A 26,857-nucleotide genomic window follows, 5' to 3' on the forward strand; every position below is an offset into this window, starting at 1 on the left:
TATATGTAGTGTGTGTTAATGGTCAAGCTGGGGAACTCAAACTGCAGAGACAAATAAATATGACATAATTGGCTACATATAAACTTTAAATGTTGAAGAATAATGTCTGTGTAACATCTGTGTTCAGTGTAACTCTCAGTGATAGTTGGTTGTTTATTTCCAAAGTAGCTTATAGAGCTATGTATTCTATGTAAGTCTAAGGAATGCAGTATATACGTATGGAAGTAAATTACTGCTGAGCGCTGTTGATAGCCAATTACTATTCTTCTCCATTCAGTCATCTACAGTCATTTGGAAGTAATTAGTGATTGCTCAGTTTCAGAGTTTTTTTGTTCAAACTGATTTGTGGACTTCCATCAGCAGACGGTACTTTCTCTTTTCCCACATTTAGAAACTTTTTTTCCCCGGAGGCCCATCCCAACCACATTCCATGGTATTTGAGGAGTTAACCGGCACGCTGGTGCTGAATGAATCACTCTTAGGGACAAAAACCTCTTCCACACCCAGATCAGTGCGACTGAGCTTTGTTTAAATCAGGCAAGAGCGCCTGTGTTTGTGGAAGAGATTGTATTCATGTTCATGACTTAATCGTGTGAGGTCAACGTCATCACCACCAACAACCAGCCTCAGTCCCTTACCCAGTACTTAATCACGATTTTAGTTTAACGCAATTTAATGAAGACGATCAAATGATATTGAAAGTGGTGGTCTGCCAGTGATACACAAAACAAGAGCCAATCAAGCGCTCCCTAAATGACCTGTCTGCATGTACCAATCACAGCTGTTTCCTGGACCACCATAAATAACCACCATCATATAATTAATCATCATATCCTATAACAGTGCTGTAGAATTATCATCACCACAAGACACACAACTAACTTAATCAACCACCTAAAAATTCACCTCAAACTGCACTACATCTAATCATGAAGGCCATGGTGCTGTGACTTGTTTAATATCAACTCAGACAATTACGACTTATTTTTTCATATTTTTCCTCTTAGGGACACAGACGTCACAGATGAACACCTGTGAAAAAGTGAAAGCATGACTCTAAGACAAACATTATTATCACTAAACTCAATGAATAATCTTGACAAATAATTGCGATAGTGGTTTTAGTCGTGGTGCAACCCTCCCTTTTACTATCATGGGATGAAGTCTCAGCAAACCAGGGACAAGGAAATAATCATTGTGACACAAATCAAAAACATTTTCCCTTTTTATGTTGTTTTGTTTTTTAAACATGTAAAGTATGCAGGGATAAATCTAACCCTGGTAGGTTACCCCTTACAACATTTAGTTTTCTGTAAATTCATCGTAAAGGCAATAGTTCCGATGACATTCAAGCATTTAAGATTATTTTTTGAGCCTTTGTTAGGCAGTTTGATGGTGGAGAGTAGACCGGAAAGCAGGGAGAGAGAGTGGGTGATGACATGCAGCAAAGGGCTCAGAATAAAAGGCAATAGTTCCGATGACATTCAAGCATTTAAGATTATTTTTTGAGCCTTTGTTAGGCAGTTTGATGGTGGAGAGTAGACCGGAAAGCAGGGAGAGAGAGTGGGTGATGACATGCAGCAAAGGGCTCAGAATCGAACTCTCTTTGATTTATGTTCCACAGCACTCTTTTTATCCACTCAGACTCTACCACTATGATTCAGCTTGAGGCATTAAGGGGTACTCAAAGTTAGACTTGACTTCTTCTTAAAGAATTCCGTGTGACACGATGATTTGATGACATTCTTGCCTTTTATTGAAGTGCGTACAGACTTGTCTTTACAACCCCCCCCACAAACAGTCTTTCATTCATAAAAAGGGCGCCTTTTTGGTGAAGTGACACAATAGTGGCCTTTGTGTTGCTAAAGGTAATTGAGCTACAGTGAATAGTTGATCTAGGAGACATTTCTGACGTTGATATGAACAAGTGTGCTTGTGAGACTGTGGGTATTACTTTCACCACTGACTCACAAAGGAGAAAAGATCACTGTTGAGTGTGACGTTGTCAGTGTCATGTTACCTATGTTGTGTGGAGCTCCAGCTGTGATAACACTGTTGTAGGGAAGGTGTTTTTCAGTAAGGTAACTGACTTTTTGTAATGTTCTTAAAGTTTAGCTTGGCAGCCGGGTCCAAAAGTGGCCCATTAGACACTTCATGTGTACAGATTTTCTATTTGGCTGACAAATTCGGAGGGGAACTTTTAAGATCAATGATATGTTTTTGTATTTAGTCTTGAATTGATTAAGTTTTGATGTTTTGCTTCTGGTTTTCCCTATAATTTATTTTTAAAGTTTGCAAGTTTGCACCATAATAACTTTATCTTTAAAAATGTGCTCAAAGAACTAAGAGCATAAATGACATAAATGTAATGTTGGCGTGAATATTTTAATGGATTCTCACATTAGCTAGCAGTAAGTGGAGACTCCCCTTACTGTGGAGTGGAGTGGAGTGGAGACTCCACTTACTGCATTAGTCTCAGTGTAGACCTCGGTTCTTTTTAACAGCCAAAAGGGGACAACTTATTTTGTTTGGGAGGTCTGATCTTCATAGAAGTCTATCCTTGAGCTTTTTTTCGCTCTTCTTTGTTGGCAGCGAACTCCACTGTCGTGTTCCAGCTCTGCTTAGCTTGTCAGCCAATCAGCATTTGACCAGTTGAGCAATGTACTGTTGGGTTTTCAGGGGACTGCATGGGAGCATGTTTGCATTGGTTGAAAACCCCTCTCAAATTTTGCATGTTCTCCCCATGACTGTATGGCTTCTAACGTAGAAAATGAAAACATACATGAACTCCAAAGACACGCATGATGTAAGTGAAATTGTTCTAAACTGGCCATGGGTGTGTACGGTTGCCATCGATATGTGTTAGCCCTTAGCCAATTCAGAGTTCTTGGCTTAGAGCTAAGTAGATGAATGGATGTTTTGGCCTCAGTGAGTACTTGTTTAATATGAATATGAAACATTATTATTTAACCCTAATTTATGTTAATATTAGTAAAGCTGAATTTTTCTGAACACTGTAAGTAATTCAATAACATAAATTGTTTTTTGGGTTTTTTGAACAACACATCAATACTCCCCCCCGAACTTCTAATCTGTTTAATATTGTTCCCATTGCAAAAAACTTTGGAAACCATCACTTTAAACAACATCATTGAATTGTTATTGATTTGTGTGGCTCCGTGATTGTGTGAGTCTTGATAGAAGAAGCATACACACATATTTACGGCGTTATCTTATAGAATTCAATATCCATCCCCGTGCTAGGCAAACAGGTTTTGAAGCTGTTTGAGCTAAGATTTTCAAGTTATTCACATAATGAAAACCTATACTTTGTTTTGGGCGAATTCCCCCATTCAAATGCATGTAATCGTAGGAAACGCACTGTCTTGACGAAATAAAGCGTTTTTGTACAACTTCATATAAATAGCTGTAAGTCTTGATAGAAGAAGCATACACACATATTTATGGCGTTATCTTATAGAATTCAATATCCATCCCCGTGCTAGGCAAACAGGTTTTGAAGCTGTTTGAGCTAAGATTTTCAAGTTATTCACATAATGAAAACCTATACAGTGGGGCAAAAAAGTATTTAGTCAGCCACCGATTGTGCAAGTTCCCCCACTTAAAATGATGACAGAGGTCAGTAATTTGCACCAGAGGTACACTTCAGCTGTGAGAGACAGAATGTGAAAAAAAAAATCCATGAATTCACATGGTAGGATTTGTAAAGAATTTATTCGTAAATCAGGGTGGAAAATAAGTATTTGGTCAATAACAAAAATACAACTCAATACTTTGTAACATAACCTTTGTTGGCAATAACAGAGGTCAAACGTTTACTATAGGTCTTTACCAGGTTTGCACACACAGTAGCTGGTATTTTGGCCCATTCCTCCATGCAGATCTTCTCAAGAGCAGTGATGTTTTGGGGCTGTCGCCGAGCAACACGGACTTTCAACTCCCGCCACAGATTTTCTATGGGGTTGAGGTCTGGAGACTGGCTAGGCCACTCCAGGACTTTCAAATGCTTCTTACGGAGCCACTCCTTTGTTGCCCGGGCGGTGTGTTTTGGATCATTGTCATGTTGGAAGACCCAGCCTCGTTTCATCTTCAAAGTTCTCACTGATGGAAGGAGGTTTTGGCTCAAAATCTCACAATACTTGGCCCCATTCATTCTGTCCTTAACACGGATCAGTTGTCCTGTCCCCTTGGCAGAAAAACAGCCCCATAGCATGATGTTTCCACCCCCATGCTTCACAGTAGGTATGGTGTTCTTGGGATGCAACTCAGTATTCTTCTTCCTCCAAACACGACGAGTTGAGTTTATACCAAAAAGTTCTACTTTGGTTTCATCTGACCACATGACATTCTCCCAATCCTCTGCTGTATCATCCATGTGCTCTCTGGCAAACTTCAGACGGGCCTGGACATGCACTGGCTTCAGCAGCGGAACACGTCTGGCACTGCGGGATTTGATTCCCTGCCGTTGTAGTGTGTTACTGATGGTGACCTTTGTTACTTTGGTCCCAGCTCTCTGCAGGTCATTCACCAGGTCCCCCCGTGTGGTTCTGGGATCTTTGCTCACCGTTCTCATGATCATTTTGACCCCACGGGATGAGATCTTGCGTGGAGCCCCAGATCAAGGGAGATTATCAGTGGTCTTGTATGTCTTCCATTTTCTGATGATTGCTCCCACAGTTGATTTTTTCACACCAAGCTGCTTGCCTATTGTAGATTCACTCTTCCCAGTCTGGTGCAGGTCTACAATTCTTTTCCTGGTGTCCTTCGAAAGCTCTTTGGTCTTGGCCATGGCGGAGTTTGGAGTCTGACTGGTTGAGGCTGTGGACAGGTGTCTTTTATACAGATGATGAGGTCAAACAGGTGCCATTCATACAGGTAACGAGTGGGGGACAGAAAAGCTTCTTACAGAAGACGTTACAGGTCTGTGAGAGCCAGGGATTTTCCTTGTTTGAGGTGACCAAATACTTATTTTCCACCCTGATTTACGAATAAATTCTTTACAAATCCTACCATGTGAATTCATGGATTTTTTTTTCACATTCTGTCTCTCACAGTTGAAGTGTACCTCTGGTGCAAATTACTGACCTCTGTCATCATTTTAAGTCGGGGAACTTGCACAATCAGTGGCTGACTAAATACTTTTTTGCCCCACTGTAAGTGATAAATATTACCATTCTGTAGAATATTCTTATATTTCACTTTTACTTGTTCCCATGTTCTAGTGGGTCCTGTTGTGGCTCTAATGTGAAAGAGGATATAATGTAATATAATATAATATGATATGATATAATGTAATATAATATAATAAATTACTTACGAGTTTAATTTGTCAGCAACTTTCTGCCAGCCCTCTCTCCTTGCTTTTGCAGCCTTTGCAGTGTTCACTTGCGTTTTAATTAAACTCTGAAACTCCTGAAATCCCTCAATCAAGAGTTCTTGCTCTGCTGCCGAAAAATACTGAGCGCGCTCCTTCGACATTTTCGCCGACCAATCAAAGGGTTGCCGATCAATGTTTCTACTATCGATGCGTAGCCCCTTTTAAGCCACCCAGTGATCTCACATTACTTCATCCAGCTGTACTAATCGTCAACAACAGGTGTGTTCGGAGAACCGGAATAGCGAGCTCAAAGTTGGCGCGATGATTTGATCTTGGATGTGTCATTTGATCTTGGATGTAGTAAGCGAGGTACGAAGAACGGACCCCAGGTTTGCAGCTGAAACACATGTTTTGTTGTTGTTGTTGTTGTTTTTTTCATGAACTGCTCTATGTAGATATTGGCAAGACACTAGCAAGGCAGGCAACACCAGACTCACCTGAGTGTGTTACTATTATGTTACTTGCAAGTGTCTTAGTTAATTTAACAAGTGAAAAGGAAGGTTAGCACCTCCTGAGAGTAGCTTCTGTCTGAATGTTAACAATGGGAGTGATAACTTATTAATCAATGCCCGAGCTTTCCTGATTCTTATGCTCAGTATTTGACCTGAGATTCACACATTCTATTTTGTACCTGTTTATTTACGGCAGGCTGTCAAAGCAGAGCTGCAAAGCATCATTTCCAGGCTCATTAAGAGATCTGTTGGGTTTTGATTGGTTGTTACTGATCTGTTAGTAATAACACTGATCTTGATGATAATCCTTAGGATCAGCTCAGCATATTGCTAATACACTGTAGAGTCTGGCAACATCCTGCTGTGCAGCCTGATAATCCGATCTACTCTTATGGAAAGCGGCATGTTCATTGATGGAACAGTTTGTTTCATCTGCCACTTGGTTAAGTTGAAGTAGTCTCAGCACCGAGAGCCACCACTTCCTCCCTCTGACTTTTTTTTCCTGGCTCCAGTTTGGCAGCCGTAGCTCTGAATGATGTCACACAATTTCCCAGTTCTTACACAAAACCACAGCGAACCACATTCCTGTCTCGGACTCTGTATGTGCGCACTGTGCAGGAGAGCTTTACTGTGCTTTGTATATACTCGTATGAGCACACCTGAATGCATTACTGTGTATTGCAGGTAAATTTTTTACGCAAAGAAAAAATCCGATGAAAGTTGTGAAATCTTTGAAACAGAAAACATTCATATGTGGAAGTTGCTTTTGAACACAATACTCTGGAAAGCTTTTGAGCCTCCACTCATTTGTTTTTATTTTACTAGTCATAGGTGAAAATGAGTGCAGCAATTTATTGAAACATGGAAATATGTCATTAGTCCATCCACTTTGTGCAAGGCAAAGGTACCACTGACATCCAAACAGCTGCAAAGGATGAAACATTGTCATTGTTGCAACACAGTTAAATAGACTAGTTCATATATAGTGCTTTTCTATCCTACCTGAGCACTCAAAGTTGTTTATACAACATGACTTCTATCTAATATGAACACACACTCACGATCTAATGGATGTATCAGGGGTTAGCATCTTGCTTGGAGCAGCCAGGGACCACGCCAACCTGGTCACCAGAAGGCCTTTCGCTTGTCCATGTGGGTATTTGCAAATTTCATCAGGGGCTTTTTTCTTGGTCGCCACGCTCTTAGTCCATAGAGATATAAAACTCACTTCAGTGTGGACAGTGACACTTGTGTTCCAGAAGTTTCCAGTTCGTGGGAGTCTTGTTGGTTCCTGGGTTATTCCTGAACATGCTAACTGTCACAATACGGCTGTGTGCAGGCAAGAGTAGGACCCAAATGCAAACTCGCAGAGACAAAAAGTAAACTCAAAAAACACAGCTTTATTGCTGGCGTGGAGTGGGAGACAAAAAACAATACAAAACTAAACTGGGAAAACGAAAGCACAAGGAGCCACAGGGAAAAATCACACAGCTATGAGGGAGGACGCAACACTGACAAAGAGAAACATGGGGCTTAAATACACTGAGGGATAACGAGGGGGAATGAGCCACAGGAGGAGAGCACAGCTGGGAGTAATTAGGCAGGACGAGACAAGGGAAGCAAAACTAGAAACATTAACATAGGACAGACTGTGCAAGTAAAACAGGAAACACACTGACGGAACTCAAGACATGTAAACTTAACAGACTGGGGAGACAGAACATTGGGACCTGAAACATGGAACAGAAAGGCACAGTAGACACAACATGAACATAACAACGCCACAGGGGAAAAGTAAAACAAAATGCAGGAACACAGGACCTCTTTCAAAATAAAATGGGAAACATAATGAAACGCAAACATGACAACATAAGAAACACAGACATGAAGCACATGAAGGACAAGGGAGACTTAACAGGGGTTGGATACACAAGGGGAATCTAATAAACAAATGAACTTAGATAACCTAATGAACAAAATAAACTCAAACTTAAAACGCTGGGTCAAAAGACCCAGGATCATGACACTAACTGGTGTTATCTACTCTGAAGATGACAGTCTGGGACGTCTTCAACCCCTATTGAAAATAAATTGCAGTCCATGATTAAAAGCTGGGTCCGCACCAGCGAATCCACCAATGCAGTCTGCCAAGAAGAGTGGTTATATCTAACCAGAACTATGCCAAAAGCTTTTTGGTGGCTACTGAAGGTGCATGATTAAGGTGCAACTTGCTAAGGGAAATTTAACCAAATATTCTTGGGATGTGTGTATGATTTTGATCCAAAATAAATTCAAACTTGTATGGCCAGTTTTTGTTGGTTTTTTTTGTTATTTTTATTTGACATCATTAAAGATGTATGCTGTATAATCATTCCACCCTGGAAAAAGAGCAGTTGAAAGAAATCATTAAAATCCCAACATTACCCTGACATTCCCATCATCAGTATGTGTAAACTTTTAGCACAACTGTAACGAACGTACAAAGAAGTTTTTCAGCAAGTCTGAGAAGTAAAGGTTACTTATAGAGAGAATAAACATCAGCAGCGCAAGACGGAAATGGGGGGAAGGACTTGTTTTGGTTTGCCACGCAGCTTCATCTGAAAGGGGAGAGGAGAGGTGGGGACAGTGTGCCAACAGCCCGCCCACACCCTTATTAACACAAGTGAGTCATAACAAAGAGGGAGTGCGAGCGAGCCACAGAAACCAGCAGAGTTTCAGCCTGCAGAGACGCAGTGTCCTCTAAACACAGAGTTAGACTGACATCAGCCTGTGCCATTCAGCTTTGGGTCACAGTAAGTACTGTTGTTTCTTCTCTGCTGTGTGAAGGAGCTGCACTGTGTCTGGCACTAATATTTCTCATATGCTGTTGTTTCCTCTGCTGTGTGTTTGTCTGGTACGGCTCAGACTCCAAGTGCTCAACAAAGAGTTGTGTTAAAATTGTTTAGTGCCATTTCTCTCTTTCTTTCCTCTGTTGAGAAAAGCTCCTAACAGCGTGAAGGAGCGTTTAGAGGTTTTTGGCATTTGTTTTATTTAGCGGGGCTTTTACTGGGAGTTGATGGGAGCACTGCTGAGCATTTTCCTGCCCTTCGCTGAACTGTTGGATCTATAAACGTGTCGGCTCCCAGTAAAAAAAGATAGCTGACTCTGTTTATTTTCCTGGCACATTTTTTGCTTTTGAAAGCAAACCACCCAATAAATAGCTCTTCTACTTCATACCAACTTGATTCTGCAGCTGTTTGATTGCAGTGGGCAGAAGGATTTTTTACTTGATTCTGTTTTACACAGCCTCGCTGAGGGACATCACTGTTGGACTGTTCAGCAGATGCATTTTGAGATCATTGTGAGCAATGGTGATGCTTTCTTTGTTAAATGGTGCTCTAATATTGCAATGAAATCTAAACAGAATTATTTTGGCCCTTATTAGTCAATATTAGTGGCACTCGTGCCTCCAAAGCTTTTGAGGGTGAAACAGGAAAATATTATTACATCATACTAGACTGTAATATTTGAATTCATGAGTCTCCCTCACCTTGCCATGTGTTTATTGTCTTTTGGCTGTTAGATTATGACAAAAAAACGCAGTTATTATTTTTAGTCAGTGATTAAAATCTCCGGTAATTAACAAGGTTATTCATTAACTTGATAAGTCAAGTATTTATTGATTTCTTTTTACAGGGGATTTCCTTGGACATAAAGTCTGATTCGAATTAAAAGCAAACACAAAGGATTTATAGGAACTGTTTCCCATTTTTTTTCCCCTTGATTTTTCTTACTTTCATAATTTATGAAAGCCAAATTGTGGCTGAACTTGAAATCTAATCAGTCCTGTTTTTATCTGAAAGCTGTGAAAAGGCAACTCTGATAAATTTGTTTATAGGTTATAGGGCTCATGGCCTTGGGGATTAGTTTTACCAGATCAGGTCAATCACAGTAACACACTATCACTTTATGATTATGGTCATGGTCAAAATAATCTGAGATAATGAAGTTGTATGGAAGTCTGTAAAAGCTTACAAAACATGTATTTAGGGTATTATACAAGTATTGTTTACACAATGTTGATATTTAATTTAGAAATTTCATGGTTACTGTTAAAAAAACAATAGAAAACAATATGAATACAAGATCTTTCATTTGCTGTTTCTTTTTAGGCTTCTGGGATGTTCCATTGTGCCGCAGGAGGAAGAGCTCCGTGTCGTTGACGGGGACAGCAGCTCCTGACAGACCACCCCCACCTGCCCACAGACCAGTGTCCTCAACAGCTACCTCAGGACGCCCTCGGCTTCAAACTCGCACCCCATCTGAGCTTGAGTGTTGCCAAGCCAATGGAGCACTGTGCTTCATCAACCCCCTCTTCCTAAAGGTCCACCAGCCAGATGATAATCAGAGCTTCACTCCCAACATCCCCGACACAGGAAAGCAGGACCTGAGAGAGGAAGCCGACAAAAGAAAAGGCAGCAGTAAGGAAGCTCAGGGCTCGTGTGCCAACAATCTCCAGGTTTGCAGCTCAGATCACAGCCACAGCAGCCAGTCACAGCAAGGAAACCTGCAGAACCCTGACAGAAACGTAGAGCTACACACCAGCTCAAGTCACAAACTCAGCGGGCCAGAAAGTGTGACACGATTTCCACCACCTCGGCCACCTCCACCTCGCTTTACAGCACAGCAAACGGCCCCTCCTGTTCGGCAGCGCAGCATGCCCGAAAAGATCTGCTGGATCAAGGAGAAGGTGGAGGAGAGGGAGCGAGGCAGCAGCCTCCTTTCTCGCCTTGGCTCCTCGCTAAGTATCAGCCCCTCATCCTCTCCGCCTAAGAGACTTAGCATCAGCTCACCTATATCCATCCCCCGGCCATCACTGCCCCTCTCTCTGCCATCTCTGTCCTCATCTCCACGTCGAACCAAAGCCTCACCAACATCCAGTCTAGAGGACGCTCAGTGTCAACGAGCTCTGGAGGACGACACCATTGAGAAGGCCCTAATGAGAGCCAAACTATCACGGCAAAAGGCTCTACCCTGCTCCCAGAACTCCTGCAGTCCCCCAGACTCCAGCGTGGTGACAGCAGTCGAGCATGGAGAGATGGGCGGAGCAGAGGAAGAAAGAGTTGACGAATGCAGCGGGGGCAGCCAGCGGCTCAGTGACATGAGCCTCTCCACAGACTCGTCAGACTCGCTGGATTTCTCTCAGTCCTCAGCTTTCTTTATGCCTCCTATGCATGACCCCAGCCCCCCCACTGAGGCTGACTTCAACACCCACCTCCCCCTCTCCATCCCACCGTCCCACCTAGGTTTCTGCAGTATGGAGGACGATGACGACGATGAGGATGAAGATGACGAAGAGGAACACGACTATGGCGTCAGCCTGGAGAGCGATCAGGACCAAGACCAGGACCTGACCATGGTGCCACCTGGACACCGCACAAAGCGTCGCCCCAGTGCCAGTGCCCTGGTCCTCCAGAAGGCCCTGCGAGGCCATTTGCGCAAAGTGAGCGGCGTTTTCAACTCGCTGCTCACACCTGAGAAGAGGGCGATCCGTAAAGTGGTAGAGCTGTCCAGAGATAAGAGCTCGTACTTTGGCTCCTTGGTGCAGGACTATCTGAGCTACATGGGCGAGGGTGCGGGCACCCAGGCATGGCAGGGATACGACTCCGGACTGGACCTGCTGCAGACTCTCCGGCAGTTTATTACACAGATGAAGAGCTACCTTCGACAGAGCTCCGAGATGGAGCCGCCCATCGAGAGCCTGATCCCAGAAGACCAGATCGGTGAGTTTGCAGTGCAGAGTGTGGTCCTCCATCGTTTTACTTTAGCACAGAGCTCTATTTTCTCACCTGTGTTTTCCCAGACATTGCACTGACCCTCCAAAACTAACGCTCTGCACAGTTGCAACATTTCTACCCTTTTAAGCTTCTGATCTCATCGTTTCTCAGCAGGTAGTCAGCTCCCTGCATGACTGCAGATAAATGTGACTATTTTTAGGAAGTGTGAATGAGTGACACATTCAGAAATCTTAATCATTGTGGAAAATCACAGTCACATTAACTCCAATTAATGCACATGTAGCAGTTTCACTTCAGTATTTTAGCAGTGAACACTGGAAAACGCTTTGTGTGTCTACTTTAGAAGCAGAATGCAAATCTCTATTGAAGCAATAATTGTGTTTGCATTTCTCTGTTACTGCCCTTTTACTATTTTTATCCTTTTTTCTATCTTACAATGTCTTTAAAGCACTTTGGAGGAGGACAGCCAGACACAACTACACAACCACACACACGCACATACAATGTCTCACTGACACACACACACACACACCTGCCGGAAGAGTCTGAATCATTTAGGCCAAGATTCAGTGGCCACATTAGACTTTGGACAGAAACATGTAAACACGGAGCACAAAGAGGGTTTTATCTGTGGAGGAAGGAGCCCACTTCACCAACCTGTTTTTACTGGCCTCTTTCAGAAAGTTGAGCAAACGGCTGCAACTATGAAGTCATGAATTGGGTGGAGAAGTGCTGACAGTTGACTTTGTAATGTTTTTTTCACCTGTAAGAAAGTTATTGTTTTGTGTTCGTTTGTGTATCAGGATTGAAGGATCCAATTTTTTTTTAAAGCTCGACCCGGAGCAGAACAGGGTATCTCCATCTCTGCTCATTTCATTATAAATAGTTAAGGAAGCATTCTGGGGAGCATCCTTTTGGATTTGGACGTGTGTAAAACTCCACAGGCTGATCAGCTGTTAGAAAATGAAAAACGTTGCTTAACCTTTAAAGCCAGAAACATTTTCATTATGTTCCATTTTTCCCTTGATAAATAATTTGATTGACAGCTACGATCGGTGTGGTGTGTGAAGGGAAAACTAAAATTGAAAGAGCAGCATTGTTGCGTGTTGTGGCCCCCTCTCGTGCCCACTCTCTGAATGGCTTGTTTTTCTCAGGGATGACACACTGGGAACTGCTGCGGTTTTTACTTCTTGGAACACTTACACAACATTTAGTTGTGGCAGCTTCAGAGAGTGTTTTCTGTTGAGCTCAAAGGCCGGCTGGCCCAGATGCCTCTGGATGGCCGTCTGCCAAGTCATGCAACCGGTCTCGGTCCAACTCCAGCTCTCCAATCAGAGGGAGAGGATTAGAAGCGAGCCCCCATCACACTGTGCCTCTCCCTGCCCTTCACTCTTTGTTTTTAATCTGTGGTTCTTCAATCTCTCCCTCTCTCACTTGACACTGCCAGTAGGTGGTGTGAGAAAATGACATAATGTGAATCAGATGAAACCGAGAGGTGAACTAAAACAAGATGTACCATCAGGCCATCTGTGTTGTAGATGATGTTTGGTTTTTGGGAGTAGGTCTATTTCAAATATGGAAGCTACCTCTGTGCTTGTTGTGCTCCTTCATCACCCCAGCTGTGTATGTGTTCAGGATGTTCAGGGGGAGGGGGAGTAGGGGGCAGGGGAAAATAGAGTCTGTTGTGTTGAAGTCATCCCACACAGAGAGGCTGTCCTCCGGCAGACAGCCTGAGCCAGATCAACATCATGATCAAGCAGGTCTAACTTATTGATGATGTTATCATATACACACCTCGGGACTCTGGCTTTTACTTATAGCTCTGATGATACTTTTATTCAGCTGTTGCTTTTAGGTCACATATCAGCTTAGAAATTCACTTTTTGTACAGACAAATGACACATAACATGCTAATTAACATGTTTATTGATGCTGGAAGGTGGATTTTATTTCCTTCAGACAGATCCACACTAGATATTAATATAATAATAAACAAACTCAGCGGGCCAGAAATAATAATATATAATAATAATAATAATAATAATAATAATAATAATAATAATAATAATAAAAGACCACACTGCAGTCGTCGTCTTACTGTTTTGAAACTGGAAGTGATGAGCAAGTGTTGGAGCTGAAAACGCAAACTTTTTTGTTTATTTGTTTGTGTTTTGGTTTTTTTTGCATTATTCACATTGGTCTTGCTTTATCCTGCTAATGACTAAGTGACTTTAGTGAACACATTCAAGAAGAGTTTATGGGATCAAAGGTCAAAGTAGGTCTGCTGTTCTGTAGGTGTCTTAAACTTGTGGGGTGGCTGTAGCTCAGGTGGTAGAGCAGGTCATCTACTGATCGGAAGGTTGGTGGTTCGATTCCTGGCTTCCCCTAGTCTGCATGCCAAATATCCTTGGGCAAGATACTAACCCCAAATTGCTCTCCGATGCATCCATCGGAGTATGAATGTGTGTGAATGTTATCTAGAAAGCACTTAGAAAGATGTGCTTGTGCGAATGGGTCTGAATGGGTGAATGCACAAGTTGTGTAAAGCGCTTTGAGTGCTCAGATGAGTAGAAAAGCGCTATATAAGAACCAGTCCATTTACCATTTACATGCTGCTGGTATGACGAGGACGAGTCAAAATGCTATTTTTATGGTTCAGATTATAAGCAGGAAGTCAACAATCTGTGTAGCTTCTGGCTTCAGTGACAGAACAGATACTCACTTCTGTTCCTGATTTCAGCAGGCTATTTATAGTTCAAGGAGACAGTCACTTGTTACACACACACACACACACACACACACACACACACACACACACACTGTGGTATTTGATGTGGTCTCACTGTTATTTTATCTTCACCAAATGGATGGTGGATAAAACCTGAAGGTTCAGCTGTTCCCTGTAGACAGTATTATGTGAGACCGCCCAGCTGCAGCAGACAAGGTGATTGGTTAAAGGTTAAAGGTGATTGGTTAGAGGATGTTTATATTCAGAGGGGAAGACACAAGAAGTGTGTAAGTTTGTGTGTGATTGCTAGTTTTCCCTGGCCTTGGCTGATAAGTTGTCCCCAGGAAAACGGGTGCCACTGTGATGTCTACAGTCCACCTGTGATCCAGGACACAGGACACTGTGACTTTTCCTTAACCCTGCTCTCACAGCATTTTAAGGTGGATGCATGCATGCAATCTAAAGAAGCACAGAGTCAACATTCACCCATAGCCGTTCCTGTGAAGTACGGAAAACTTCAGACCGCAGGCTAAAATATATTCACACTTTTACAAGCCTGTAAGCACAGAGCTTTAGTCTGAGGAGTCTCATTAGTGTGTCATGTCCCTCTTTAGGGTGACTTGGACACAGCTCTTAACTAATGTCCACAGTGAGGAATGTTGGCACTGTTTTTAATTACTTAGGCAGAGCAGTGGAGACTGCAGGAAAGAAAACTCTCCCAATTTAAAAAGCCCACAGCTATGAGTTTTGGCCTTCTAGTTGTTAACCAAAATGCTCACGTTAGGTTTTAACGGTTAGATATCAAATTTACTGTTCACTACCGAAAGATGACATCAGAAGCTATTTTTCAAGCAAATGGGACCGAACTCCACTGGTTCCAAGTTCTGCAATAGCAGCAATTGCTGCTTCTCTCAGATTTCTAGCTTTGGGAAAAGGAGGCAGGGCGGCGAGTATTTTGGACTGTTGGTAAAACTTTAGGAGCCATTTAAAAATGGTTAAAAGTAATTTTAAAAAAACGCAGACCGATGAGAAGTTTAGGGGAAAAAGGACCAGATCACAACAACAGCTGCCTCGAGACACTTTATATTGTAAGGTAAAGCTCCTACAATCATGCAGACAGAGCGTCAGCATTCAGATGAGTCCCTATCAGCAGCCAGAAAGAGTGGGAAGGAAAAACTCCCTTTGAACAGGAACAAACAGCCATGTTGTTATTCTTAGACTCCAGTTCTTCATTACCGACAGCTGAAAATAGACCTTGTTTATTTGCGCAGCTCCTTTGTGAAGCTGTTGAAGCAAAACTTCTGCACTTTGTAAACAAAGAGATGGAACAGGAGGTGGAATGAGGGATATTCCCCCGAGTGACATCACACAAAACTGTGTGAACCCGAGTGATCATTGTTTGAAACTTTGGCCATAATATGAACTACATAATAGTATTTAATATATTTGAATATATTTTGATTGATCAAATGTTTCAAAATGACCTGAAATGAGGAAATAAGGAAGCGGTCGTTTCAGACAGTGGTGTCGAAATATCATTTTTCAAGCTTTTCTTTGGAAATACTTGAACAGTTCAGTTTGGTGTGATTTCCATCTTTGCCAAGCCGCAGAGCTTTACGGTAAGGAACGTCAGTGGTGACATGTAGTGGCATGTAGGTGGTTTCCAGTGAGTGAAAGATCTTATCATGGAGATAAGCCAAAGGCACACCCTGGATTATAAGTGTTTGTTGACACAGAGAGTTTAAGCACTAGTGAAATCTGCTCACTCCTCATTCTTAATCCGTGCCAGCAAGCAGTGATAAAAGAATCATGCAGAGCACCTCATTTACTGGCAGTTGGCACACAGTGATGGAATGAGGAAGTGAGAATGTGCTGCTGGAGAGTTGCCAGCTTGGTCCTCTGATGCAGCTCCAGTAGGCGTACATCTGGAGGAGTGGAGGAATCTCACAGACATGCGTGAAGCAGAGAGTCGGACTTTGATACTGCAACTGGAGGAGGCTGATGGAGATGGGTTCATGTGGCGGAAAGGTGTGTGTGTGTGTGTGTGTGTGTGTGTGTGCAGATATGCTCAGCCAGAGAAACTGCTGACTCCATATTCCTAGAGAACAGTCAGCATCTCACACACACATTACTTATTCAGCAGGGCTGTGGTTTGGCCTCCTGCTCGTGTGTTAGTCAGACTGCACAAGCAGAAGAAGCTCATGATGGTTTGACTCCTCCTGGCTGAACTTTGAGCTGCACACATGGTCGCCAATAGGAACTTGATTTACACACATGATGATGACAAGTAGAACTGATCTGATCGCGACACTCTCCTAACAGCTTGTAGCTCTTAAATCATGGCTCATGGTACACAATAAATTTGGTTTGCAGTGAACATGGGTAAAATTATTAATGTCACAGCTAAAACATGTCTCACTGAGTGATCTGTGGACCCTCTTGATCTCATATCACAGGTTGTATTTAATCACTGTGTAGGTGTTCAGATAGAAAACAGTAAGTGGGAGAGCACTTCCTTCAAGAGAGATGGTATCTGAAAACACACCACTATTGCACTGACTCATATTCACTGATGTGCTTTCCTCTTGTGGAATCTTTACTTGTTTTTTTTATTTAGACTCCACTGACATTTGTTTTCTAATATGCGACTCACACGTACACATTACCTACGCACTTGATGGTGGGTGTGGCTGATGCAGGTGGGGGTAATTTTCCTGCTTCACAGAAACAATAATCAGCTACTTGGAGGGCATGCTAATGGGTATTTTAGCAGTTAGCATGATCCAGGCTTGCTTGCCTTTTTAGTAACTTAGCTCATGTACCTCTGGGAGCAAAGTCACTGTAGTGATTAGCGGTGTCCTTCATTTAGAGCCAGACAGACTGCACCAGCAGCTGCCTGGCGTTTCTGATGTTTGTATTATGTGTTTTGATTTGCCAGCAGCTATGCTGAACTTTCCTCAGCTCACTAACGGTTTATTTGTGCGAAACACTGAAAGATTCTCTTTGCGCTCGTCCACAGACCAAGTCCTGGAGAAAGCAATGCATAAGTGTGTCCTGAAGCCCCTCAAGGCCGTAGTGAGCAGCGCCCTGCAGGAATTCCAGATACGCAGTGGGGAGTGGCAGGAGCTGAAGGAGAACCTGTCCCAGGCCAAGGCCAGGCAGCCACCGGAAATGGGCGTGGCCGATGCGCAGCCCCCGGACACAGTGGCCATAGAAAAGATCAAACACAAGTTCCACACCATGTGTAAACTGTACTCTCCAGAGAAGAAGGTCAGCATGCTGCTCAGAGTCTGCAAACTGATCTACACCATCATGGAGGACAACTCAGGTACAGGTGAAAACCACACCCACACCCACAGTCAGTGTGGCGTGGCAGGATTGATGAGTGAACCTGCTGTGTGTTTGACAGGTCGTCTGTATGGTGCTGATGACTTCCTGCCCATGCTGACCTATGTGTTGGCCCAGTGTGACATGCCTCAGCTGGACAATGAGATACTCTACATGATGGAGCTGCTGGACCCCTCACTGCTGCATGGAGAAGGTGTGGCACTTTTCCATGGAAACCAGCACAATCTACCCCACCCCTCCACCCCCCACGTAATTAACAGTGTGCCGCTGTGTGTGCGTGTTGATGTGCAGGTGGCTACTACCTGACCAGTGCGTATGGAGCCATGTCTCTGATCAAGAACTTCCAGGAGGAGCAAGCAGCCAGAGTGCTGAGCTCTGAGACCAGAAACACACTCCACCAGTGGCACCGCCGCCGCACCACCCAGCGCTCTGCACCATCCATCGATGACTTCCAGGTGAGAACGCACAAATAAGTTCACTCAGTGCAAAAGGTTTCTGTGACGCTGGCAGATTAGCACTGCTTTAGAGGTTGTCTTTTAGCTTCAGAGTTGATTTTGATATTTTTATACACCAGTATTTTCAAAAGCAACATCACCCAGTACAGCCTCTCAGCTTTGAAAACATGGCAAGGAGGATTTTCGGTGTTTAACTGCAATCAAAAACATCTGAGTCTTCAGGCTTCGTATGTTTGCTGTCTGAACACTGACCGTCTCCTCTGACTGTCCCTCAGAACTACCTGCGGGTTGCTTTGCAGGAGCTGGACAGCGGCTGCACAGCCAAGACCCTGCAGGTGCAACCTTATGCCACCGTGGAGGAGGTGTGCCAGCTGTGCGCCCGCAAGTTCAAAGTGTCTGACCCCGAAAACTACGGCCTGTTCCTGTTGATGGAGGGCAGCAGCCAGCAGCTGGCCCCAGACACCCACCCTCAAAAGATAAAGGCTGAGCTGCACAGCCGCCCGCAAGCCGGTCCCTTCTACTTCGTCTTCCGTCGCGTGGCCAGTAGCAGCACCGCCCAGCTATCTGCTCCCCTTCATGTGGCGCCCAACCTCAACGACCTCACCGTGACGTGTGACACAAAGGCCAACCTGAACGACCTCAGCACGGACCTGTCGACTGACTCCCCCAAACCCGGAGTCAGCTTAGGCCTGAGCCTGCCACCGAGCCACCTCAGCAGCTCCATCTCTGTGTGACTGTAGCAGCGAGCAGAAGCCTGAACAAGCTCTTTGTCTGCCGCAGTGTCACCCACAACTCCAGTAAACAAAAACATGTTGAGACACACGAGCTGGGCTCAGCGCTGTGGCGTGCCAGTCTTTACAAAGCCGGACTTCTCCTTTCTTAGTCTGGGGAAGGTTCTGTCTGACAGGCCAGTTATTTGTCTTCCTGCTCTGGATTTCTTATCAGGGTAACTCTGTGGTAAACAGCTCCGTCAGTTGCTGTTTCCACCTCCTGATGGAGGGAATCTGAGCTCAGACACATGGGACAGTTCCTTCACGTATACAAATAGATGTAGGTTATATATGTCATTTAAGTTTACTTCTCACAGTTGCTGGTAAACTGTAACTTTATTGTTTGAATTTTAAAAAGATAATCCTTCAGATTGTTGATTTGTGTGGATTTAGCGGCACCTGGTGGTGACCGATGCACAAAGCCATTTAAAAAAAAGAGAGAATGAAGCCACTTCTAATACAACAACAAACAAAACAATGTTATTAATAATAATAAAAACCCAGCATGCAAAGTGCTGGACAGTCTGATTTCTTTATTAAAAAAGAGAAAAGATTCTAGTGGTTTCATGGTAAATGTGCTATTTTTAATAATGATTATTACTAACAAAATATATATAATAGGTATAAGGTTATATAGGTTTACAATGATTCACTCATTCTTAAGAAGCATATGAAAAGAAATGTAATGTAATAAAATATAAACAGAGCTGATGTCCCAGTCATTTGGACCAAACTGTTACATGACCTGGCTAGCCACCATTATTTAGGTGCAGCAGCTACAGAGGTGTGAGCAGACCTCCACTTTTCTCACTCAAATGACTTCACACTACAGCTAAACAAACTTGGATTTAAAAGATACAAAAATTGGTGGGATTCCCCTTTAACAGAATGCAGAAATTTAAAAGACGCTGTTTTTTTGTTGATGACGGTGTTTCCATAGTCGTCCCCACTATCTGCTGGATTTAAAGGGAATTGTTGATGCTCACGTAGAATGAGACGTGTCAGCGTGATCAGATAATCTGAAGGATTAACTTTGTAAAATGTAGCTCATGCATGTAGTTTGTGTTTAATGTTAGAAAAGGCAGGTGTTGCCGGTGTTTGTGTATTTACTGACAGTATCCTGGTGATATGAACGAGGCTCTTTCAGACCTGAGAGATGTTGCTGGTTATCGTTTCAGACCGTAGGGGTGGAACAGTTCTCCAAAGCCGTGGTTTCCCTTCATACCTCGGTTTTCGTTAGAGGAGAAGAAAAAGATTTTACTTGACCCTGACTGCATTATGAACAAAACAGATTCACTCGTTACCTGAATGGTCTGTAAATAGTAACCAGGCATTGACAGCTTCATATCACAGTCCAGGGAGACACGACACTGTGGATGTTTGTGTTACAGTTTCTGAATTGTTCCACTCCTATGAGAGTGATATGTGACAGATCCTGCGGCCGGCTGCCTCGTCTCTGTACTACTGACAAAGGCCTTTAACCCGGGTGGTAAGAACATGTATGAAGACACTGTGTGGACATCTAAGCTGGTCTGAGGTCCCACAGCCACACACGTTGAAAGGAAGGTGTAGAGGGTACCGTGATGATGGAGGGGAAAGTACTGAGAAGGACCTGCAGTACAGATCTACGTTAGCGTTGATTTTGGTGCTGTTGATCCAAATGCTTAAATTATAAGGTTTCAGGTAATCAGCATATAAATATATACACATTTACCAGCGTCAGTGTCCATTGTTGTGCAAGTGCTGAAAGACTCTGAAACAGTCATTTTAAATTCCAGATTTCATTGTTTCCCTTGGCACAAAATAGAAAAAGAGCAGTAAAAATAAAACGAACGAAGGAATGAAAATATGAAATCAGCTATAGGCCAAATAATTATAAACATCAGCGTCAGCCCAAAATTTCACAATCAGCACATCTTGAGTTTGAACAATTGGAAAAGCTGAAAAAGATGCTCATGTAGTGAATGAACTGAAGTGCTCTGTTCAGTCCTGTTTTACGCAGGTTGAAGTGTAACAGAGCTGAAACAGGGAAGTGAAAGTGTTGTTGAGTAGCATTAATCTTGTGCAGAGCCTGTGGGCCAAGTCTTCAGCGTCTGAATTTATACATACAGCCATGTTCCTCTAACATTCTTTGAGTATTTATATGTCTCTGTGCGGGGATTTTTCACAGATGGCTTTTCAATGTTAAAAATGTTCTTCATGGTGTCAAAATATCTTTAGTATCCAGGAGACATCCTGCTTATCATCCATGTCAGAAATATTCTTTTTGCACTCAATAAATGGTGGAAATGGAATTACTGTCTGTGCATTTGTTTGATCAATGCTCTGCTGTTGAGTCCCGTCATACCAGTTTCCTGCCGCCAGAGGGTGCTTGTGCCTCATTGATGCGGCATAAAGACTTGAAGATGAAAATGACCTCACACAAACAGGATGTATAACCACAGAAAATACACGTAACAGGCAGAACATGGGGCACCTATCATGTTTGTAGAATTTAGACTAAATTGTTATAGAATAATATCCTGTGTTTGACCAATAGATTAACAAGCCCTCCTTCAGATGAAATGATAAAATCCTGGACTATTTGACCGTTTAATTTTTTTTCACTATGTTACTGCCTTGGAATGGTGACTACACCTATTGCACTGTAACTATGGGGAGAATTCCAGGTCCACTCATCCAGCCTTAATTATATGCAAAAAGGAAAGTTTTAGGCCTAATCTTAACAGTAGAGATGTGTCTGTCTCCTGAACCCAAACTGGAAGCTGGTTCCAAAGAAAGCTGAAGGCGCTTAAATACTCTGGGAACCACAATTCAGTCTGTAGTGTGAGAGTGAAGCACTTTAATTTGGTGATATACTCATTAAGATAAGATGGGTTCTGAATATTCAAGAACTTGCATGTGAGGAGCAGGATTTTCAGTTTAATTCTGGATTTAACGGGAACCAATGAAGAGAAGCCAATATAGGAGGACTCTGCTCTCTCTTTCTAGTCCCTCTACTTCATCTTCTAACTGTCATTGTGTTTATGAGCCATCCATTCTCTTCCAATTATTCAATTCAGGGTTACGGATAAATGTCATCAGCTGAAGCCAAACTAGAACTGGGCTATATTTTAATGTAAAACATTTGTAGCACAAGATGATGCAATAAGTCTATGTAACCTTTACTTAACCAGGCAACGCACAATGGCTGATGCGAAAACGCTTTAGGAAATGGGGTCAGGGTAAAGAAGAATTAAAACGCACAGCAGCACACATGTGAAAACGCCCTCTGGTGGTAAATGTTTTCAAAATTAAATAAAATACTTTTAAAGATTCTAAAAGTTACGACCTGCCTCCCCCCCCCCCCCACACACACACACACAGCTCAGTGCAAAGTCCTGTTTGACTATTTTTTAATTTACAGAAACTCAATTTTCAGACATCAGATTTCCAGCTCTTGATCTGTTGAGGTCTATCATGCACCATTCACCAGCTGGAGGCTGAACTTTAAATGGCATTCTTCATCCTGACAGCTATCTGCCAGTTCAGCGGAAGCATTTAAAAAATGCTGAGTCCTCCTACACAGCCCCCACCTCCTTAGATGGTATGGATGGGACACCATGAGGTACACTCAAAAACTTCTCTCTCTCTTCATCTTGCATCATAGAGCCACAGGAGCAGCTATCCAAGCCTCTGAGGATCCCAGTTAAAAGGCTCAAAATAACCCACCCTTCATATAGATGATCATCACTGCCAGCCTTTTCTACAAGACCTCTGAAGGCACTTCAGGGTGAAGGATGATCATGTTTCTTCTGGCAGACTTGGCACACATACACATTTTCAACATCATTCTGAAGTAATGACTTGATTGGCTGGCTAGCATCATTGGGAGGGGTTATGATGCACGTGACTGGTCTGTGTTTCCAGTGTGTGCATAGGGACTACTGTAAATATGAAAAAAAAAGGCCTTTGGTGTAAATAAAATAACTGTCTGTCAAAATCTAACAGTAGGTCTGAGTCTGTATAGAACCAGACCAAGATAGCGTTCCATGGGTGACCTAGGCTTCAGACTTCTATAAAGCACTCTGCGACCTTTTCTGTGAGCACTGTAATAAAGACACAATTTAAATACTTATTTCCTACATTTAGCATTAGAGAGTGTTAAAGTTCTGCCATCTTGTGCTAGAAGGTGATGTCACTGGATTGGTTGGTTGTTGCTAAAAGGCTGGTTTATGTTTCTAGTTGCATTATTTCTTTTTCAGCTTCAAGTGAGAAACCACACTGACTGTGCACCTATATTCAATGTGGTAAACGCATACAACATACAAAATTATCAGAAATAACTTGTTTGAATGTATAGATTTTCTATAGAATAATACTGCAGACCAGTCAAAAGTAGAGCACAAGCGATCGTGTCACCTTAAGCAATGACAACTTTATTAATGCTCAGGTAGCAAAATGATCTCTAAAATTACATTTGAGACATCTAAACACAAAGTAAACAATTTCTTTTGAAAAGTTTCTGCGTAGGAAGAGGTAAAGCTTAGATATGCACAGAAAGATATCATCTGCATACACTCTCACTCACTATCTCTTACATCCTGTGCTAGCCACAGCATGCAGTCATCGAGGATTTCCAGTACAAACTAACTCCAGTGCCATCTAAAAATGCTTTAGACTCTGATCCCAAAGTACATTAAGATTTACCATAAATAATTTATTATATCGAAGTATCTCCATGCGAGTAAACAAAGGACAAGAAACACGTCAAAACAAAGGGAATTACAGAGGAGACCTAGGAACTATGAAAATATATTCAACAGATATACAGATTGAGACAAAAAATATATAAATACATTTACACCTATTTATATACATATGTACATCAGCAATATATCACCCATGTGAATATCACAAATTATTTAGAAATCTCCTCTACAAGATGTGTCGTTTCATAATGAGAGCGCGTTTTGGTTAGTTTCAAAGTACCTCGTGTTTTACACTGTAGGTACATGCAGTTAATAGCAGCACATGATGTTTGAACCAAATAATCTGTAGCATGAATTGTTTGATAGTAAAGTGCACAATATATTTTGAAATAAATAAGATGGCCAAAACTGATGCCTTGGATTAGAAAGGTGTTGGTAACGGACAGGATGACACAGAGGAAAACCACGTGTACCTCAGAGAGTGGAATGCTACGAGACATTTTGATTTAGCTCATACTGATGTGTTTAACCTCCACAGTAATCAGACGCTTGAGATTTGGATATTTAAAAAAACAAACTAATTTTTCTTTCTCGTTTTTTACACCTAGATAATTTGTTCATCACAGCAGCTGGATAGTGTAGTGGTAAAGCTACACACCTTTGGCGCAGGAGTCACAAGTTTGATTCCCACTCAGTATCCAGTTAGGGGTGCTGGCTAGACCCCCACGATGCTAAAACCAAGCCCAGGAATAGTGCAGCCAGTCTGCAGCTTGGACACAAGCATTTCTGTGCACGTGACAAATAAAATTGTAATTTTTAGCTTTTTTTTCGGAAAGAAGTGGGCTTTGTAGACATTCCTCAGGAGCTGTTATTGACACAACAAAAGTCATCCAGTTATTTGGTTTGCAATTAGCACCTCATTGAGCTCTTTCAGGGAAACTCTGGAGGAAAAGTTTGAGGTGGATTAACAGTTATACCCTGATATATGTATAATAATGATCACCTCAGACTGGGTTAAGGTCTCCCGTCAGGCAGACATTCTCACAGTTCCTCTTCATGATTCGAGCTTGTGTTGTGTTTGGATAGTTTGAGCAGTCTAACAACATTAACAGACATTTATGATTTGAATGCGCCTTTTTAAACTAAACTATAAAGTCGTGTTTTATTAGCAAAGCGCCATATTTACATATCGGTAATCTCAAAGTTATTGCATTACATAAGATTTAGACCCTGTTTTCCGGTTATGGTTGCGCTGTACTGTTTGTTTCTATGACATAAATAAATACCTGTGATATATGAAATATTTATACATTCGAAAGACAGCATTTCCTATTTTAGATATTTTATATTTCTGATCAATAAATTAACAAAGTACCTGAAACAATAGATCTTTTTCTTTTAGCAATACTCTTCCCTCAGTGAGAAAAAAAGAGCATAGAGCACTTGACATTTGAAATGAACCTGTCTGAGGAAAAGCTGACATTTTGATGGAAACTGTGTGAGAAGAATCAACCCTGACTGACAAGCGTTCACTTCAGTGTTGGTGGAAGTCTTTCAAGAATAATTCAACTTTACTGGCCCCTTAGCGGAATAAAAAAATTCCCCGGAGGGTTTCACAAACCACACTGTACATGCTCTAAAAACTAGTAGGAATATTTATGTGCCACAAACCTACCAAATTTGGACAAATCTAGACATTAGGCATTACAAAATACAAAGAACTCCTGGAGAAAAATATAGTGGAAACTCCTCCCAACCTTAAAGAGTTGGGGTAAAAAGGCCTACTTTACTACCAGTTACATTGCTCACCCTCAGAGAAGTAAAGCAGGACATCCATCCATCCTTCCAGCACAGAGCAAACACCTGGTCCAGGTGTCGTTTTGAATAATGCCACCACTGTTTTGAGTCTATTTGGTCAGTGTCTCTGAGAGGAGAACCAGCAGCAGTTCCCCACTCACGAAAGACATAAATACATCTGCTTCTCGAACCCACTCCACACAAACCTGCTTCATTTTACAAGGATCCTCTCCTCATAATCAGCGTGCTTCAGCGCGTAAACACCTTGCTCTCCCGCTCTTCAGTGCAAGTTTGAGCTCCGTATGTCCCGTCCACACGTAGAACTACTCATCCAGATCAAACTGAATTTTGCAAAATGCCCTCACAAAAAATTGTGCTTGTGATCATCGACCTGGATCCCCGGCTGCACAAACAAAAACCTGCCCAGGTGCTCTTGTGACCTCCAGAGAAGAACTGTGCGTATGACAGGAATAAATAATAAATAGGACATCTGGGGGTTATTTACAGAGGTGAGCTATTTATAGAAAGGAAATCAATATGAAACATGACAGCTACGGCCGTGAGTTAATTTATAAAAAGGTGACGGGATAATGCCCTGTTTCTGTGGAGACTTATAGGTGCATGTCTTAAAAGAAAAACTGTAAATGCGAGCGTAAGATGGAAATAACAAAAAGTCCCAAGTAAACACTGTAACAAATAATGAAGACTCGTGGCCCTAACTCTGTCTAAACTTCCCATCTCTTTACATCATTGCTTTTATTTTTATTTTTTTTATTACTTATTACTTTCAACTAGTAGATCTAAAAGACCTGCCTTTCCTCTCAGGAAAGGTTAGCAGCTAGGAAACATCACACCTAACACAGGGAGTTTCAAAATAAAAGGTCCTCATGTCAGGAGTGAGCAGTAGTAGAATAATTTCTGTGTGTGTGTGTGTGTGTGTGTGTGCGTGCGAGGTTATCATCCTCTGTGCTGTCCGTTGGTTGCTTCCATCTCTACTCCTGGAATCAGTCCCACTCTCTGGTCTGGTGTGGGCTAAACACCAGAGCAGCTCCATGTTGCAAAAAAACAAGCCACAGAAAAATCAGTGTGAGTCAGACCTGTGCCAAATAGTATTTGCAATTAATTCTTTGGTCTCCAATAAGATCTTCCACTTGTTGCCACCAGCTATCTATTTAATATTTCTTTTTGAATTCCTTGCAAACACCACTTGTTTGTGTAAGTGTGTGCACAGTGAGTGTGTTGTGTATGCGTGCGTGTCTCAGTCATCCCGGCAGGTCGGCAGGTTGACAAAGGTGAAGATGTTGTACTCGATGAGGCAGGAGAAACACACGAAGATGGAGTAGAGGATGAGACACATGAAACCCAGACGTTTGTTCAGCGTCCAGTTGTTTAGGTGAACTCCCAGCACCTACAGCAGAGGAGAGGAGGGAAGCTCATCAAA

The 26,857-nt window shown here is 42.4% G+C and overlaps 2 protein-coding genes and 1 long non-coding RNA gene across 4 annotated transcripts in view; 2 read left to right on the forward strand and 1 right to left on the reverse strand.

The window, feature by feature from the left end:
• Positions 1-26,042, forward strand: part of LOC146504897 (ras and Rab interactor 2-like) — a 56,624-nt gene extending 30,582 nt beyond the window's left edge. The window contains exons 8-12 of the mRNA XM_085183138.1: positions 10,002-11,612; positions 17,375-17,683; positions 17,765-17,896; positions 17,995-18,158; positions 18,434-26,042. Coding sequence (XP_085039264.1) covers positions 10,002-11,612; positions 17,375-17,683; positions 17,765-17,896; positions 17,995-18,158; positions 18,434-18,892 — 2,675 coding nt within the window. The 3' untranslated portion in view covers positions 18,893-26,042. The remainder of the gene's footprint in view (positions 1-10,001; positions 11,613-17,374; positions 17,684-17,764; positions 17,897-17,994; positions 18,159-18,433) is intronic.
• LOC146504899 (uncharacterized) lies at positions 69-7,447 on the forward strand. The gene is made up of 2 exons (XR_014877661.1): positions 69-2,411; positions 2,445-7,447. It is a non-coding gene; the product is annotated as an uncharacterized LOC146504899 (long non-coding RNA).
• The window catches only part of LOC146504900 (sodium/potassium/calcium exchanger 3-like), a 126,636-nt gene continuing 124,345 nt past the window's right edge, over positions 24,567-26,857 (reverse strand). For both annotated transcript variants that reach the window (XM_085183140.1, XM_085183141.1), the window contains one exon: positions 24,567-26,824. In XM_085183140.1, the coding sequence (XP_085039266.1) occupies positions 26,675-26,824 (150 nt within the window). In that variant the 3' untranslated portion in view covers positions 24,567-26,674. The remainder of the gene's footprint in view (positions 26,825-26,857) is intronic.

Source organism: Neolamprologus multifasciatus, chromosome 13 (genome assembly GCF_963576455.1).
Source record: "Neolamprologus multifasciatus chromosome 13, fNeoMul1.2, whole genome shotgun sequence".
In the NCBI taxonomy this organism is placed as follows: domain Eukaryota; kingdom Metazoa; phylum Chordata; class Actinopteri; order Cichliformes; family Cichlidae; genus Neolamprologus; species Neolamprologus multifasciatus.